The sequence below is a fragment of the Odontesthes bonariensis genome, chromosome 15, assembly GCF_027942865.1.
Source record: "Odontesthes bonariensis isolate fOdoBon6 chromosome 15, fOdoBon6.hap1, whole genome shotgun sequence".
Lineage (NCBI taxonomy): Eukaryota > Metazoa > Chordata > Actinopteri > Atheriniformes > Atherinopsidae > Odontesthes > Odontesthes bonariensis.
In genome coordinates, this window is record NC_134520.1 from 3836529 (window position 1) to 3854258 (window position 17730).

At 43.7% G+C, this 17730-nt stretch overlaps 1 protein-coding gene across 3 annotated transcripts; it reads right to left on the minus strand.

Moving 5' to 3' along the window:
• Nucleotides 1-2451: 2451 nt before the first annotated feature.
• Nucleotides 2452-8584, minus strand: dcun1d4 (DCN1, defective in cullin neddylation 1, domain containing 4 (S. cerevisiae)). Of its 3 annotated transcripts, none has more exons than XM_075484706.1 (12): nucleotides 8519-8584; nucleotides 7147-7217; nucleotides 7009-7048; nucleotides 6776-6863; nucleotides 6511-6599; nucleotides 6357-6427; nucleotides 5496-5587; nucleotides 5233-5341; nucleotides 4924-5028; nucleotides 4731-4833; nucleotides 4480-4632; nucleotides 2452-2948 (listed from the first exon to the last, which is right to left on the minus strand). In XM_075484706.1, exons 1-11 carry the CDS (start codon nucleotides 8535-8537, stop codon nucleotides 4577-4579), a joined length of 843 nt encoding a protein of 280 aa, XP_075340821.1. In that variant the 5' UTR covers nucleotides 8538-8584; the 3' UTR covers nucleotides 2452-2948; nucleotides 4480-4576. The 3 variants fall into 3 exon arrangements, with proteins under 3 accessions (XP_075340821.1, XP_075340822.1, XP_075340820.1); XM_075484707.1 differs by lacking the exon at nucleotides 8519-8584 and adding an exon at nucleotides 8204-8499; XM_075484705.1 differs by lacking the exon at nucleotides 8519-8584 and adding an exon at nucleotides 7523-8186.
• Nucleotides 8585-17730: the final 9146 nt, after the last annotated feature.

Here is a 17730-nt window from a genome sequence, read left to right on the forward strand (position 1 = left end):
AGGACCTACCTATGACAAAGAGAGACAGAAGCCATGTGGGGTTTATACCCCAGGTTAATAGACGTTTGGATATCAAAGCTCCATTGCTCAGCAGCAAGTCTTTGGACACTCAACAGTCTGAATCACACTCTTCCAGAAGTGAGAGTGAGGATGAGAATAGAGACAATAAAGTAGAGATGGGAGTAACTGCCACATTAGCGGCTTCAGAGAAGATGTTCATAAAAAATCCAAAAGTGCCAGGGATAAACATTTCTCGCAGTCCAAAGGAAGACCCCGTCAAATTAGAAAGGTATACAGTTATTACAGATGGCAACAAACCGACACCTGACACCATCCCCATAACACCTGAGATTAATTCAGAACTTCAGATAAAGTGGGCCACAATGAAACTTGGCGTTTCCCGCACCCGAAAGCGCCTTGAAATAACATCACATGCAAAAGAACCTCCCGGTTTGCCGTCATCATCCCAACCCGACTCCCCGTACTCTTCCAGCAGTGAAAGTGGCCCCAGCAGAAAAGCAAGACTAAACAGAAGGGTTGTTGGAACGCATGAAATAATCCACACAGACTCATCTTCAATCCTTGAAAACAAATCAGTGAATGTTTCTGCCACACCGAAAAATCTGGATAAATACAGCACCTCAGCAGACGCCAAAGACAGAGTAAGAGAAGATTATAACATCCTTGTAAATGAAGAAAAGTCAAAGCCTGACTCTATGTTGGTTGATTTTGGTCCTCCACCTGTTAGAGTCACTGAAAAGGCTCCTGTTACACCATCACAGCAACAGCCTCACTCCTCCTCTAGCAGCAGCAGCAGCGAGGATGAGACCATATCCCACAGTGTTCCTGACCTGAGTGCCGGTGTCCCACGCATCAAAAGGCGTCTGCTCATAAAGGCACCATCACCACAGCCAAGTAGTTCTCCATCTTCTTGCAGTGAGAATGAAAATGACGCAATTGCGTACAATTCAAAACAAAGCATACACTCGTCATATATTTTAGGAATGGCAGACGACTATATAACCCCCTATAAGCGTTCAATTATCAAAGCTTCATCAGTGCCTAGTAACTCTTTCACCCCAAGTGGCAGGGGTCAACCTGTGGACTTTACAGAACAGAGGCCTACAGGGGTTGATATGCTAACTGGAAAAATGCATGCACCTCTTGAGCCAATGAGCAGTCCAAGAATGACCTTGGATGAAATGACAGAAAGGAGGATTGAACAGTCAAGATCTTACGCAGATGTGGACCTTCCACGTGAGATAAGGTGGGCTGGTGTTGGTCGTCATCTGTCCGACCCTTTGATGTCCAAACCAGCAAGTGTGAATTCAGCGCGGAGGCCTCTGCGCCAGGGTCCACCCGCAGAGCCAAAATCTTCAGCTCTTGACCCCTCCAGCAGTGTAAGCATCGCTGAAATAATGCAAGGCAGTGGTATTTCAGGCAGGACAGTGGTACACAAATATTCGTCACTTCCTGCCACAAGTGTTGCTCCTTTATCCGATGATGCTCTCAACAAGGTTGGCAACTTACCCGGCAGGACACATGAGATGTCAGGGTCTGTGCCTGAGGGCAACAAAGCAAGGAGAGGCCTCGGTGCCCTAAAAAACATGGCGTCTGAGAGAAGAACGTGGGAAGCAAATGTGGATAAGGATGCATCTCCTTCATTGGATGGCCACGGTCCACGAGATGGCAACAGTTTTGAACAGGACATCAAAGTCCAAAAACAAGTACGTCTTGCCTCCGGTTCAGTAGATGAGAGAGAAGCTGGATATTTGTTGTACGGAATACCCCTCTACAGGAGGCATAACAGAGACAGTAAGCCACCACAGGAGGCTCCACCTCCCGTTCCAGAAACACCTCCACCAGATTACTGAGTGGGGCTTGCACCGAGATCTCCACGGAGCAGTAAGAAATGAGGAGTGGGAAGGGAACAGATCCCATCAGTAACAAAGAGGAATCTGGCCAATATTCACATTAATCAGAAAAACTGGTAGTCTATTATTCCTCAAACATCATCCTTTAGTGATGTTTAAACACTTAGAAGTGAATGTGATTAGTGTTCAGTCCTAAATTTGACAATAAGAAATATTGTAATTTTTATATGAGCCAGAAAATGAAATGCAAACTAATAATTGTGAGGAGCTGTTGTAAAGCACAATTGACCATATCATGTTTATCGTTTATATTTGTCCAACTTAGGCAAATTCCTTTTTAAAAGTTCTTTACGAAAAAAATGTCTTCCTGCAAACAAGTTTACAATGAGAATCCTTCATGGCTGCAAATCATTCAAACATTTATCAAATGACATAAATAAACCAGTGTTTCAAAAATGCCGTCTGATCATTTATAAAAATCAGAGCTGTAGTCATGACATGAAATATTATTCTTTTTTTTTTTTTTTTTCTTGTTTAGGACAATCTACTCGCTAAAGATCTGAAAACAAGCCGGTAATAAGTTAATAAACCATTTTATTTATGTGTATAGACATAGGTTATAGTGAAAACAGACATGTAGACACTTAGTTTACATACATATATACAGTTGGGACATGGCCGTTCATCCTCCTGCATTTTCATGGGAGAATACTAAAACATTGACCTATGCACAATATTTGGTAAGCGATCCAACAACTACTTAAATCTTAGAGTTCATCTTGATGGCTGCATCACAACGACAGGTGTTTGTGGAGTTCTCAGAAATAGTGGATTTTAATGAATGCTGATGAGGATAATGACTCATTTCAAGGTGTATTTTGTGAGTATCGTGACGGCGAGCGTGACGGCAAGAGATGCAAAACAAAGGTGGGGTGCGCTTCCGATCAACAAAACGGTTCTCCACATGGTGGCAGCAGCTTGCTGGGGCTTACACTCTGTATAAAGATGGGTGAGATGGGATAAATGCAGGAGGGAACTCCTGTTCCACCATGAGGTTACAGGTGTGTTCCAGGTCTAAGTAGACACAATCATGTTCTTTCATTAGAAAAAATAAAATAACATGGTTGCGTGTGTAAAATTAAGCACAAAAAACACGTGGACAAATTCCTGTACAAAACAAAAACAATGTCTGAAAAATGTTTTCAAAAAATCTCCTCCATTCACAAAAGGCTCTGTTGGAGCATGCATGCAAATAGTAAATCTGACAGTTCAGCATCACATCACAGCCAAAGACAAAAAATGTATTCATGTGTTTACAAGAATATTACACTAGGCGAACAGAACGTCATAGCATCGTCACACAGCTCCAAACTGTCAGTGTCCACTGTTTTGATTACATCCTACGGGTGGTACAGAGAAATGCTTTCAGCAAACCTACCTCACTAGTTTAAGGGACGCCACCCTCAGAAGGTCTCTGGTGTTCCACTGCAGTTATATTAACACTGTCAGTTTTGGGAGAGATGCTACTGGTAAGAGGAGACCTGAAACTATCAGTAGACTAAGGAAGACAAACAGATGCCACATACTGAGACAAAATGGTCACCATCTAGATCTATGTTAACTTATAACACAGCCCAAACAGTCTGAATTCATCCTGAAATAATCCCTGACCACTCGTATGTGCGTGCGTGTGTGTGTGTGTGCATGTCTTCTATGTATTCTCACATATGTATATACATTTGGGTTTGTTGGTATGTGTGTGGGACACACAAAGTGACTTTCATGTTTTGAGGCACAATAATACTCTTACCTACACAACGTGTATACATAAATTGGTCATGAGACCAATAAATGCTGATCAGAGCACTAGTGGCTCACCGCTGTACTGTAATAAGAGTTAGTAAGCAGCAATGCTGATTTGGTTGGTGTTATGAGGTCTGAAGCCTTTGCAGGGGGACTAGCATGAGCAAAACAGCATGAAGGAACAAAAACTGCAGGGCGAGTAAGAACTGGCACATACTGAGAGTAAACAGCACAGGCATCAGACACCTGCAATCAACCCTTTGACACAGTGTGCTTCATTAAGTACTACCAAACTCAAAAAAACAAACAAACAAACAAAAAAATAGTTAGTGCCATCTGTCCAGAGAAGCTCAAGTTCAAGTTCATTGCACAGGTATATAATACTTAAGTGTGCCCGGGTCCAAGTGACCCTGTTTAAGACTCAAACACGACGCATGAATGGTCATTTCTGTTGGTTTCTCTGTGCTGAAGACAAGGGCTGAGGAGCGGTTCTCCCACACAATACCGTTTTGTTTCCATCCTAACACAGACAGCAATATGACATGTCGCCGTGGGGATTGCTGCAAGGCTACCCACTGTGCAACTTCGGTAGGGAGCATAACTCCGCAATGACAGCCTTCCGCACCTGCAGTCTGGGCAGCACACACCAATCCAAAGCCCACCCCCAACCCCACCACACCCCCAACCCCACCCCACACCACCCCCCCCCCCCCCCCCCCCCCCTCCCCCCACCCACCCGCTCTCGCCCACCCACAGCATGAACCCCTCCTTTATTAGGAAGCATCCACTGTCGCTGCTTTACCATTTTTTTTTTCGTGTGTGTTGTTTACATATTGGTTGTTGATATCGGAGTTGTTGTGGTCACAGTTGAAATATTTTCTCCCGTTTCCCGTCGGCAGCTATGACATCTGTCTCTCCTTGTACCACTCCACAAACTCGTCCAACAAAACCGGCCCTGATAAAAACAGGACGACACAGGGAACAGTTACTGAAATAGAAATTCATTTAAGCTCCGTTGTCTCATTTTTTTTGTACAACTAAACAGTCACTCACAGGCACCGTCCTCATCATAGTTACTGAGGTCCAGGTTGATTGTCCTGCTGAACTCTAAAACATTGCACCATTGGTCTTTGTTGATGACTTTGTACTTGGATTGCTGGGGAACAAAACATGAGCGCCACAGATTAAGACTACAAGGTGTCCCTCACAGCTTCAGCAATTTGCTAAAACGATGCCACATGCTTACCTCTAAAAACTGATTGAACACTGGGAACAGAGGCCACGTCTTTCCCAGAAGAAGTCCCAGCATACACTTGGCTGTGTTCAAGTCCAAACTCCTCTGATCTTTTTCCTGTCCAATCAAAACACCAGAGACTTAATTAAATTGATGCAAAATGTCAGCTGGTGCAAGAATTTCAATCTTGTGTAACCGTCTCTTACAGGGACTTTTTTTTCCCTGTTCAATTTAAACTAAATCACATGGAATGCCATGTATGCAAGCTTCCTTGTAGAGAAAAAAAATTAAAAAAATTAAAAAATACTTTGCTTGACTCACCCGAGCAAAATCAAAGGCATATCTATAAATTAGCTTAAAACTGGTGCTGTCGTTCAGGACAGATCTCAGGTAGTCTAGCGAGTTCCTCAGCCTCTCTGTGGAATCGCACCTGACAACAGCAGAAAAGTACTTCAGACGTGCTCCACATTTCACCACCAACTCTACTGCAACTACCAGCCGCAGAGAAAACACAGCGAGCTAATGAAATCCCTTTCAAAGATAGCATTAAAAGGCAAAAAAAGGACACAAAGTGGTAGACGTACTGCAGTGAGCCCATGCCTCTCAGCCACTCCTGCAGGGTGAAATATCCCATACTCTGAGCATCCAGCTTCCAAGCAAGGACCAGCATAACCACCTGGGCAAAAACAACAACAAAAAAATAGTAGCTGCAGAAATTCTTTGGCAGAGGCCATGCCTTGCCAGATTTTTGTCTGACCTCAGTGACCAGTGGAACAAAGACTGACTGTACGGTGGGGTTTGAAAATCAGGTTAGAATTTTCTATCTCTTTGCATAAATATGACCCCAAAACAAACTTTTACACAAGCACTAAAAGAGAGCATAAAGAGAGCACAATTACATAAACAAGAAATTCAATTCCCTAGCTAATATTAACGTAAATGAGTCCACTATAAGGAGAACGTGGAACGAGGGTGTGCACGGCTGCGCTGCAAAGGTAAAGACCACTGCTGCCTGTATTTCCCCCCCCCGAAAAAACAAATAGGATTATCTATATATAAATGACCATGTAAATTTACATTTGCACGTTCTCATTCTGCAGACAATTTCATCCAAATCAACATACAAGTGAGGAACAACAAGCCAAGCATAGACGTGAGAGTACCAGATCTTTTTAAATGACAAGAGTTCACAAAGGTTCACAAACATTTAAGTTCTTCTATAAGCACACAGTGACCTTCAAGTGCCACGAGGATGACAAAATTGTAACTGATTAGTCCTCTTTTTTTTTTTTTTTTTTTAAAGTCAAAAAAGGTGTCTCAGCCTATTAACATGGTATGACTGGCAGCTACCAGGAAACACCGAAAAGCAAGCCAGCAGGGAGCATGCAAATTCAACCAAACTGCACAAATTGTCTAAATAATAGTAATAAGAAAAATCTTCTTACATTCTCTGGCTCCACTCCAATGTCTTCACAGAACTTCTCCATCCCCTCTGGACCCACAACATCGTCACAACCTTGTTTAAATGAGTGCACAGCATCAATTTAGCATGTGAGGCTAAAATGTAACTACGACAAGAATGTCTAACAACGCCCCCACCTGCGTATTCGTAGAACCACTCCAAGCATCTTTTACTGGAAAACGTCTCCTCCTCACGGATTTGTGACGTTTCGTGTTTTCTGAAAACACTGTGGACCAAAAAAAAACTCTTTTAGCCATTTGCCAAGCAGCAATAGAGACTTTTCCTATTGGAAAACTGACATTCTTTAGGCACATCTTTATTTCCAGAAGCCACAAAAATAAAAGGAATCAAGCAGAAGCTGAAAACTACATTCAAGGACTCTTCAACAATGAGATTTCACACCTGTCCTGGCGACTCTTCTTGGCCGACATGTCGTCTCCAGCAGAGGGTCTCCTCTTTTTCCTAGGCGGCATGGCTCTAGAGCAGCAAGCTGGGACGGTAAGTGGAAAGAGCAAGGATGCATATCAGGAATACAAAAAAAATATGCCAATAGCAAAACATTCATCCAGCAACAGACAGCCCGATTTTGGACTGCCTGTAAGGCAATAAATGACTGCAATGGTATAACAACCTACCTGATGGGTGGCTATCCTGTCCAACGTCTTCTGCCAGGTTCTACCAAAACAGATGGTTGTGAGAATGACCCAAAATTTCCCTGCACACCAACACACATCTAAAGTAAAATACACCATACGCCGATCACTTATATTTACCAGCCTGTGCAAGGTGTGGTGAATCTTGTGGATGCTGGCCAATGTAGTCAAATGGGAATTCAGCTGAAAATCTATTTTAACAAACAGATTAAAGACAACATAAGAAACGCAAACCGAGGCGTGACACACGACCCTATGCTGCATGAATGCAAGGGTACTAGAGGGTGACATCACAAAACCCTGAACACTTAAACCACATGTCATTTTGATCGGTTCTTAACACAGACTGTACGGGGCAGGTGACAGTCTCACGTGCTTTCCAGATCATGTTTACGCTTGAGAAAACGGCAGAAAATGTCTCACAGGAATGTCGGAGTGACACCCTGCACTCCTGCAAAGACATGGAAACTAGAAAACATGCGATCACACAAGCTACCTTGTCCCCAAGTGTCTTCTGTGCATTCCAGATGGTAACTGCAATCAAACATCCCCGATTTCAATTCATTTCAAGAAGGCAATTCCTGACTAACCCCAGAAACACACTCACGAGCACATAGCACTAGCTGCATACCTAAAATAGCAGTGCAGACGCGCAACTTGCACAGAGTTTACAAAGTATCAAGAGAGTTGGACTTATGGGTTATGTAGTCCGTCCGAGTTAAAGAGGCCATTAGAAGTTGCGCTCAGCTACGCGTACCGAACTACATTTCCCAGGCCTTTACAAAACAACTATTTCTTTCAGACTCCTCTACCCCCTACATTTTAGCCTAACTGACTGAATCCGTTTTTACATTGATTAATAAATGTAAAATTATACTGCTACTGGCACAGTAGCGTTGCGCAGACGTTTTGCAGAAGCTGAAGAGGGTGGCGCAGAACCAGACAGCACTGCTGCAACGGGCAACGAAACATTTTTTACACAACTGCGTCACAATTTTCATTCTCTGTAACAGTCCGCAGCTGACCAAAAAATTGGCCGATTAACACTGGTATTATGTCGATCTCAAGCTTTAACTGAAACGTCCAGTACACCGGCTATAATGGTGACTATAACCAGCGCAACCCACCGATTACCATCGCAAACCTTCTAAATTAAAGTAACGTCGGCGGAATTTACCGAGCACTGCTACTCCAACATGAAAAGATAAGTTCAGCTAACCTCCCGTGTCTTGAAAAACATCCTAACTATCCAAAACAAGTGAAATTATACTAGCTATTTTCCCTTTGTTGTCGCCCAAGACAGCACTGGCAAATACAAAGAGACCAGCAAATAACACGGGATTCATGCGTTCTCATCAAACCCCACTGAGCCACGGGACAAAAGCGGACGTAGAAACCCAATTCGTCAGTTTGTGTCTCTCTGACATACGCTTCACAACCCGAGAAAGGTCACAAGTTGATGCAGAAAAGCGTCTGTAACGTTACTACTTACTTGCCGCATCAGAGTGCATTTTTATGAAACATACAACTGTCTGTGGGAAGTCCGCAGACCGGCCAATAGGCGGGCCTTGTTAACGTAAAACACGCCCGCAAACGGTGATTGAAAGTCAGCTTGCTTGATCTCCACCTTTGCTTTCTGTGATTGGCTGATTCAATTGTCATGTCACAAGAAGGAGGAAATACAAAATAGACTCCTCCCCTACATGAATGTGATTGGTCAGAGCTTCCAAACAGGGCGAGCTTGTGAGTGCGTCAATCACTGGAATTTCCTCGTGCAAGCCTGAAACCAGCCCACGATGAATCCTGATTGGCCGTTTTTGTCATAAATGGACCTACCAATATAATTGCTGAATGGGTCCGTTTAATTTCTACACAGGCGGTATGAAGTGACAGTTCACTTGATAAAGTGAATACTTTTTCAATTTACTACTGATTAGCAATGTCGTATCAAGCTGATAGCCGTAACCCCCACTGACCCTCCGTCGTTACCTGTTGGTGGCAGTCTATCGTTTGAGATCAGCAGAAGTCAGAGAAGGTCCTGCCGCAAACGATGCTTCAGTTGCTGTATGTTTAGCAACAGTGAGCCCGGCGTCACGTGACTTTAAACCCTAAGTATGAGCCTAAACGAACGGCTACAAATGGAGCTACAGTCCTGGCCCCTAAGTAGTTGTTTTTTCATGTCAGTGACAGTGAGGTGATTCATGTGACTTTTTGTAAGTGGTCACTGGTAAACTTTACAGCATTTGTGACTTGAGTGTAGATATCCTGACCAGCCTATTTTAAAACACCAGCCGTTGAATGGTTCGTTGAAATTCATGGTACATGTCTGTTAACTTCTAGCTGGAGCTTAGGAAACTACCTGTTGGGGTGGCTCCTCTCCTACACCATAGTCTCGATTTAGGCCTATATTTCCTCTGAAGACTATCTGTGGTTGCATGCAGAATTGGCTATAAACTGTCCTCCTTTTCAAGTTCCTTGTCAGTTCTGGCTATCCATGATTTACAGTGTTGGAACAGAGAAGCTGCATGTCCAACCTCTTTTTACAAATAATGTAAACTCTAATTGAAATTGCTACAAAGACAACATAATCATATCAAATGCTCCCCCTACTAAATCATTTTTCACTTTGAAAGGGTCTAAACACATGTGACAGATAATTTCAGAGCAGTTTAGGTGACCTGGCAACAAGTGCTTCAACAGCCCAGAGAAAGCTGAAAGGCAGAATTAGCTCATTTATTTGTCAGTAATATTAGTAATATTATTATTAATAATAATAATAATAATAATAATAATAATATATAAGTTTTATATAGCGCTTTTGGAAGATGGCGGGGGAGAGGAACATTTTATCAGGTGTTGTAGATGATTTTGAACAGGTGGGTTTTGAGCTGGCTTTTGAATGAGGGGAGTGTATCGGCGTTCCGGATGGCGGGGGGCAGGGAGTTCCAAAGGGTAGGGGCAGCGATGGAGAACTGTCCCCAAGGGTGCGGTACTTGGTCTTGGTGATGGGAGTGAGGAGGTTTGCATCAGAGGAGCGGAGATGTCGAGTGGGGGAGTAGGGGTGGAGGAGGTTTGTATGGTATGGAGGTGCAAGGTTATTGAGGGCTTTGTAGGTGATGAGAAGGATCTTGAAGTTGATTCGCTGTTTTATTGGAAGCCAGTGAAGTTGATGAAGGATGGGAGTGATGTGTTCTCTGGAGGGGGAGTGAGTGAGCAGTCGGGCGGCCGAGTTTTGAACATATTGCAGTTTTTGAAGAGCAGAGGAGGGGAGGCCATACAGGATGCTATTGCAGTAGTCGAGTCTGGAGGTGATGTAGGCATGGACGAGTGTTTCGGCAGCTGAGGGGGAGAGAGTAGGGCGAAGGCGTGCAATGTTGCGGAGGTGGAAGAAGGCTATTTTGGTAACCTGGTTTATGTGGGATTTGAAGGAGAGTGTGGGGTCCATGATGATGCCGAGATTTCTGACCAGGGGGGAGGGAGTGACGGAGTGACCATCAATGCAGAGTGACAAATGCTGGGAGGTGGGGAGGGTGGATTTTGGGCCAAAAATGATAATTTCAGTTTTATTGCTGTTGAGTTTGAGGAAGTTGTGATTCATCCAGGCTTTGATGTCAGTTAGGCAATTGGTGAGGGTGGAGAGAATGGCAGGAGTAATGGCAGTGGTGGTGATATATAGCTGGGTATCGTCGGCGTAACAGTGGAAGTGAAGACCATGGTGGCAGATGATGTGACCTAGTGGGAGCATGTAGAGGATGAAGAGGATTGGTCCAAGCACTGAGCCTTGGGGAACTTCGTGTGAGACAGGGGTGGTGAGGGATTTGTGGTTGTTGATGGAGATGTAGTGGAGTCTTTCAGACAGGTAGGAGGTGAACCAGGAGAGAGCGGAGTTGATGACGCCAATGGCTTGCAGACGGTTGAGGAGGATGGAGTGATTGATGGTGTTGAAGGCAGTACTGATGTCGAGGAGGAGGAGAATGGTGAGGGAGCCGGAGTAGGAGGTCATTGGTGACTTTTAAAAGTCCTGTTTCGGTACTGTGATGGGTTCTGAAGCCAGATTGGAATGTTTCGTACAGGTTATTGGAGAGGAGGTATTGCTTTAATTGTGCTGCGACGGCTCTTTCCAGAATGTTTGAGAGGAATGGGAGGTTGGAGATGGGCCTGAAATTGTTGGGGTCGTCAGGGTCAAGGCCAGGTTTTTTAAGGACGGGGGTGATGGCAGCAAGTTTAAGAGGAGAGGGGACGGTGCCGGAGGTAAGGGAGGAGTTGATGGTGTCCGTGATGAGTGGGGCGAGGGAGGTGAAACAGGCTTTATTATAATTATTATAATAATATAGTATTGGCATGCATTACTGGTTATGACATGGGTGACTTGTATATCTCTGAAGGTGGGATTAGTGCTCATTCATTAAGATTTATAGGTTTTGGAGCAACATGAGCTGTCATCTGGATAATGTAATTTTCAAGGAAGGCTTTGCTCATATCAAAAAGACAGTGCTAAATCACTTTCTTATATTACAACAGTGCAGTTTGTAGTAAATGACTGTGAAACTGGCCTTCCTACCATCCGCACCCGTCACCTGTAGAAATGATTTGACAATTTAAGAAACAAAAAGTACAATAAAACGGCTCTGTCGAAAAATGGAGAAAAAAAAACTTAAATAAAAAATCTTTTGAAAATTACTACAGCTATTCTTCTTGGACAGTGTTGTTAAACGGAGGGTTGATGCAACAAAGCAACATGCATCTTTTCAAATATCAGGGCTTCACGTAAATGGTGGTCTCTGAGATGGGGATCTCTGGCATGGCACACTGTTGATTCTAATCGTACCTCAGTGGGTGTTCTTTCAAACTGCCATGGCAAGGACAAACATCCGCACCACCTTCATCTCTCCACTGGGGTGCCTCAAAGCTCAGGACTAGGACCCCTTCTCTTTCCGGAAAAAAAAAAAACACCTCTTCCATGGGACTGGACAGCCGTACACTTGGCTTCTCATTTTACTACAATACACACGATGTCCAACTGTACCAGTCATTCCCACCAGATGACACTAAGATTTCAGAAAATAATTTAAGCTTGTCTCTCTGATATATCCACGCGGAAGAAGAAACCCCATCTTCAGTTAAAGGGGAAGTTTTTTTTTTTTTTTTAAACCTGATCCTTATTTCTGGCATAAAATACGTTCATCAACTCATCGATAACAGTTTGGTTAAAGTCGGCATCCTTCGGACACTAGATCACTGGAGATCCGCGTATATCCATGTAACGGGAGAGAACTGGGCATTGACACTACAGCCTCTAAATGAGGCATTATCTGTCATTTTTTCACCAACTCTTTAAGACGAATGAATGAATGAACAAATGAACGAATGAACGTGTGCTATTGCACTGTTAGTTTAGAGCTGCCATGTTGTTGTTATTCGGGGCTTTCTACACCCGGTCACTTTGGACAAAGTCATCGACGCGCGCCGCTGCGGCACAGCTTATTTACTCCGTGCTCTGTGACGGTCGGCAATCTTCACACGGAGTTTGCTACTGCTGGTAACATGGTTCGTGTTTGCGCATTTCCAAATTGTCCAAACAAAATCCCTGCTCTGTTGGCATAGGTAAACATCCTCCACAAGAACACCACCAGTTAGCATCAATTCGCGGACGTGCAGTGGTCGGAGTGAATGAGCTGTGCTGCAGCAGTGCGCATCAATGACTTTATCCCAAGTGACCCGGGTGTAGAAAGCCCCCAATAACAACAACACGGCAGCTCTGAACTAACAGTGCAATAGCACACATTAGCCCCTTTCACACTGCGACCCGCTACCTTAGCGGGTCCAAATTGCACCTTCGACCCGCGTCGAGCAATGTGAACGCTTGGCGTGTTAGGTGACCCGTGTCGCCTGAAGCCAAGTTCAGGGGGCGTAGCCTAGTGGCAGAGCGTCACACGAAACACATAAAATGCTGGGCGTATACAATGATGTAGGCACAAGCCATGCGTCGGAGGTAGGGTTAAATACACCTTGAGGACTCGTTTTTGCAATTGTATATGCAGTTCATGGAGATGTTATTTTACGGGGTGTGGATGGTTACAACGTGGGATCCCGCCGAAGAACATATGCAGAGAATACAAGAGCACTATAGTCCCTGAAATGTGGCGGTAAATAACGTCCTCTGCTCGGAGGCTGGGGAGCTCGCGGACCTCCTTGTCTCCCCAGTTGGCCATCTTCAAAAATGTCTCGAACTTGATGTAGGCTAAAACAGAGTGAAACTTGTCCTCACCTGTCGCTGTTGTTCTGAATCAGCTGTCCATTCTGTCTTTTAAACTCCTCACGTCACGCCACGCCCACGTCCGACCCGCGTCAATTGCGTTCACACCAAACTCGGCTCGGCAAAAAGACTAGGGTCCGACGCGGGTCGAAAGGCGAGTCGAGTTGACGCGGCAGCCCGGGTCGGCAGTGTGAACGCAACAGTGGACACGCTAAATTCGCGGATTAAACGCGGGTTATTCCTCAGTGTGAAAGGGGCTATTCATTCATTCATTCATTCATTTGTCTTAAAGTATTGGTGAAATAGAGACAGATAATGCCTCATTTAGAGGCTGCATTGTCTGTGCCCCGTTCACTCCTGTTAGATGGATATATGCGAATCTCGAGTAATCTAAATAGCGCCCGAAGGATGCCGACTTTCACCAAACTGTTATCAGTGAGTACATGAACGTATTTTATGCCAGAAATAAAGTCCAGGTTTAAAAAAAGCGAGCTTCCCCTTTAAACCTCTCTAAGACTGAGCTCTTTGTCATCCCAGCCAATCATTCCATTCAACACAACGTCAACATAAAAACTGCCTCTCCAACAAAGTTTGACACAAACCTGGTTGTCAATATTAATGGCCACCTGTCGCTCTCTCACGATGTTGCATCTGTCTCTCGATGGTGTGGCTCTGCACTCTACAGCATAAGAAAAACCAGGCCACATCTGACTCAGTACGCAACCCAGCTCTTGGTAGAGGATATGGCTATGTCTCGCCCCAACGACTGCAATGCTTTTCTAAAAGGTCTTCCTGCTTGCACAGTGAAACCAGTACAAATGGTTCAGAATGCAGCAGTGCGTATAATGTTTGATCAACCAAATACGACTGATGCCACTCTATTACTCCACTGGCTAGCAATTAAAGTTTCGTCATGAATGCTGCCTATGAAGTGACTGTGGGGTCTGCACCAAGCTGTCTAAATGTATTTATACAGGCTTATGTTCCTTCTCAACCTTTATGCTGTTACAATAAACATAATGTGTCTGGCCCCTAAAGATGTACTATACAATTCGTAACATGACAAAAAGATATATTTTTCACGATGGCTTGTTGTGATTTGTTTTACACAAACTCCTTTTTTCTGTAACAATATTCAACTGTGCTGTTCGTGGAGCGTAAAAAAAACACTTTGGAATTATGAATGACTCTATTTATCCTGAGTTGTGACATTATATCGTTAATAAATCCAGTTGAAAGGTCTTTTAGTAAAGACAGTAAATACCTGTCAGTATGAAGGAAGCTGATATCACTGCGTCTTTATTGGAATTTTGAAATCATTCTTTGGTTTAAAGCTGCAGTCTGCAACTCTTTTTCAAGCATAATGCCTGGAACTGTCCGGGGATTCTGAAAGTAGTACATTAAATACCCCAATACAAAAAAAAAAGAGTTCTCTAGGTCCCCTATATGTCCCGCTAGGTCCCTCCAAAGCCAGCAGGTTTGTTTACAAAATTGCAGACCGGACCGGTAAAAGGTAACCAATCAGGTTACGAGCTGGGCTCTGCTGCCTGTCAATCACCGATTGTGCACGCGCGATACAAGGTAGGCTCGTCCCCACGCTTATTTGTCTAGACTATTGAACTTCATTACGGGCTAGTCTACTTACTGTGTCTTCAATGATCGCAAATGACAGGTGAGTTGATGAATGAGGAGTCGTGTACGCGCATCTGGCGTGCACGTAGACGTGCACGAGTTCTCATGTGTTTTGATGGGGCGGGACAGGAAGTTGAATAACTTTTTATTTTTCGGTTAAAAAATAAGCATTTCTTGCATTTTGCGACCACGGAGGTCACCGTTTTCAACTTCAAGCGTTCTGATAGATCATGTAAACTCTTAAAATGCCAAAAATTAGGACTTTACGTATGACAACAACAAATCCTGCAGACTGCAGCTTTAAATCCTAATGATCAGGGACTTATAACTGTGACCTAAAAAAGAAAACCAATCCCTGACCTTTGACTAATAGGAGTGTGCCTCTAATTAAGTGACATATTTACTAGCCATGATAGCGTAGAGCAGGGGTGTCAAACTCATTTTCACCGAGGGCCACATAATCATTGCCCTCAAAGGGCCAGATGTAACTTATAAATGTAACTACTCCTTAATGTTAAATAACTCTTAATTTATGACTTATTCAAGTTACAAATATTGCATATATATTTGCATAGATGTAAAAAAAAAAATATGTTGAAGCACAAACACGTATTCGCCTTCCGATCTTTCTTGAAAAAGAAAAATTATTCTCTTCCTGGACATTTTGGGATCATCATTTGTATTTCTCAATTCCACTTGTTGGAAAAAATCGCATTGATTCGGAAACATTGCAGTCCAGTGGCGGGATGCCGTCACTTTGCGTGTAACATAATCGGCATGCATTGTGGGAAATGTAGTTTTTGGTCACTGCACGTATTTGACTTCAATCAGACCTTTTAAGCTCTCGTGGGCCACATAAAATGACGTGGCGGGCCACATTTGGCCCGCGGGCCTTGAGTTTGACACATATGGCGTAGAGTATGTGGGTATTTTATTATTTGCGGTGGGGACTTTAACCCGACTCTCCAGTGACCAACGGAGACTTGTATAACTGTTGAGGCTAGGTGTTTATCTATCTATCTCTGTATGTTTGTGAACATATCTTGCCAACACATGGTAACTTTGTCCCAAAAAGGTGAGTCGGGGATATCCAAATGAAGGCCAAGTTCAAAGACCGCTGTGGTCCGGCGCCATTAGCACTGAGTGCTTGTGTAATAATGTTGTAAAGGCAAGGCAAGGCAAGGCAATTTTATTTATAGAGCACAATTCGTACACAAGGTAATTCAAAGTGCTTTACAGCTACATAAAATCACAAGAAGGCAATAAAATCATTAAAAATAAAAAATAAAAAATAATCATTAATTCATTCATTTAAAAGTGAAGAGTGCAGATACAATACTTTCAGGTGTCATATGCACAGCTAAATAGAACTGTTTTCAGCCTGGATTTAAACATTGTCAGAGTTGAGGCCTGTCTCACATCTTCTGGAAGGATGTTCCAGATGTTAGGAGCATAAAACTGAAACGCAGCCTCACCTTGTTTAGTCCTGACTCTGGGCACCAGCAGGAGACCCCTCCCTGAGGTTCTCAGAGCCCGAGTTGGTTCATATGGCTCTAACATGTCAGAGATGTACTTTGGCGCTTGACCATGAAGAGACTTGTACACAAGCAGAGCTGTTTTAAAGTCTATTCTCTGAGCGACAGGAAGCCAGTGCAGAGACCTGACCACTGGACTAATATGGTCGTATTTCCTGGTTCTAGTCAGGACTCGAGCAGCAGCGTTCTGGATGTACTGCAGCTGTCTTACAGCCCGTTTAGAGAGCCCAGTGAGCAGGCCGTTACAGCAGTCTAACCTGCTGGAGACAAACGCATGGATCAGTCTTTCTAAGTCTGGTTTAGACACTATTCCTTTGATTCTGGCAATGTTTTTTAGATGGTAAAAAGCTGCTCATGTTACTGATTTAATGTGGCTGTTAAAGTTAAGGCCTGAGTCCAATATTACCCTGAGATTTCCAACTTGATAATTAGGTTTTAGAGAGAGTCTCAAGGTGACTGATAACACTTTCTCTTTGTTTCTGTGGGCCACAGACAATGATTTCAGTTTTGTCTGAGTTTAACTGGAGAAAATTGTTTTGCATCCACACACTGATCTGTTCCATGCAGTGACACAATGTATCTACAGGCCCGTGTTCTCCTGCTGTCTGTGACACGTAGATCTGAGTGTCATCTGCATAATTGTGCTAGGACACATTATAGCTGCGTATTAGCTGGCCTAATAGAAGCATGTACAGATTGATCAGTACGGGTCCCAGGATTGACCCCTGGGGAACCCCACAGGTCATAGCCATTTGGTCTGAGACACAGTTACCAATTTCAACAAAATATTTCCTTTCCTCCAGACAGGACTTGAACCAGTTTAAAGCACAACCAGAGATTCCCACCCAGTCTTCTAACCTCTGTAATAAGATCGCATAGTCAACTGTGTTAAAGGCAGCACTCAGGTCCAGCAGAACTAAGACTGAGACTTTGCCTGCGTCTGTGTTCAGGCGGATGTCATTTGTCACCTTGATAAGAGCTGTCTTAGTGCTGTGGTGGGGCCTAAAGCCTGATTGGAAAGTATCAAAAGCATTGTTAGACAGGAGAAAGTCACTAAGCTGTTGGTATACAATGTTTTCTAAGACTTTGCCTAAGAATGGCAGGTTTGATATGGGCCGGTAGTTGTTCAGTACTGTGGTATCAAGACTGCTCTTCTTTAGAAGGGGCTTAATGACAGCGGTTTTTAAGGCCTTTGGAAATGTTCCAGTCTGGAGTGAGATGTTGACTAGATGAGCGAGTTGTGGTAACAAACTGCTCAGCACAAACTTTAGGAATCTAGTG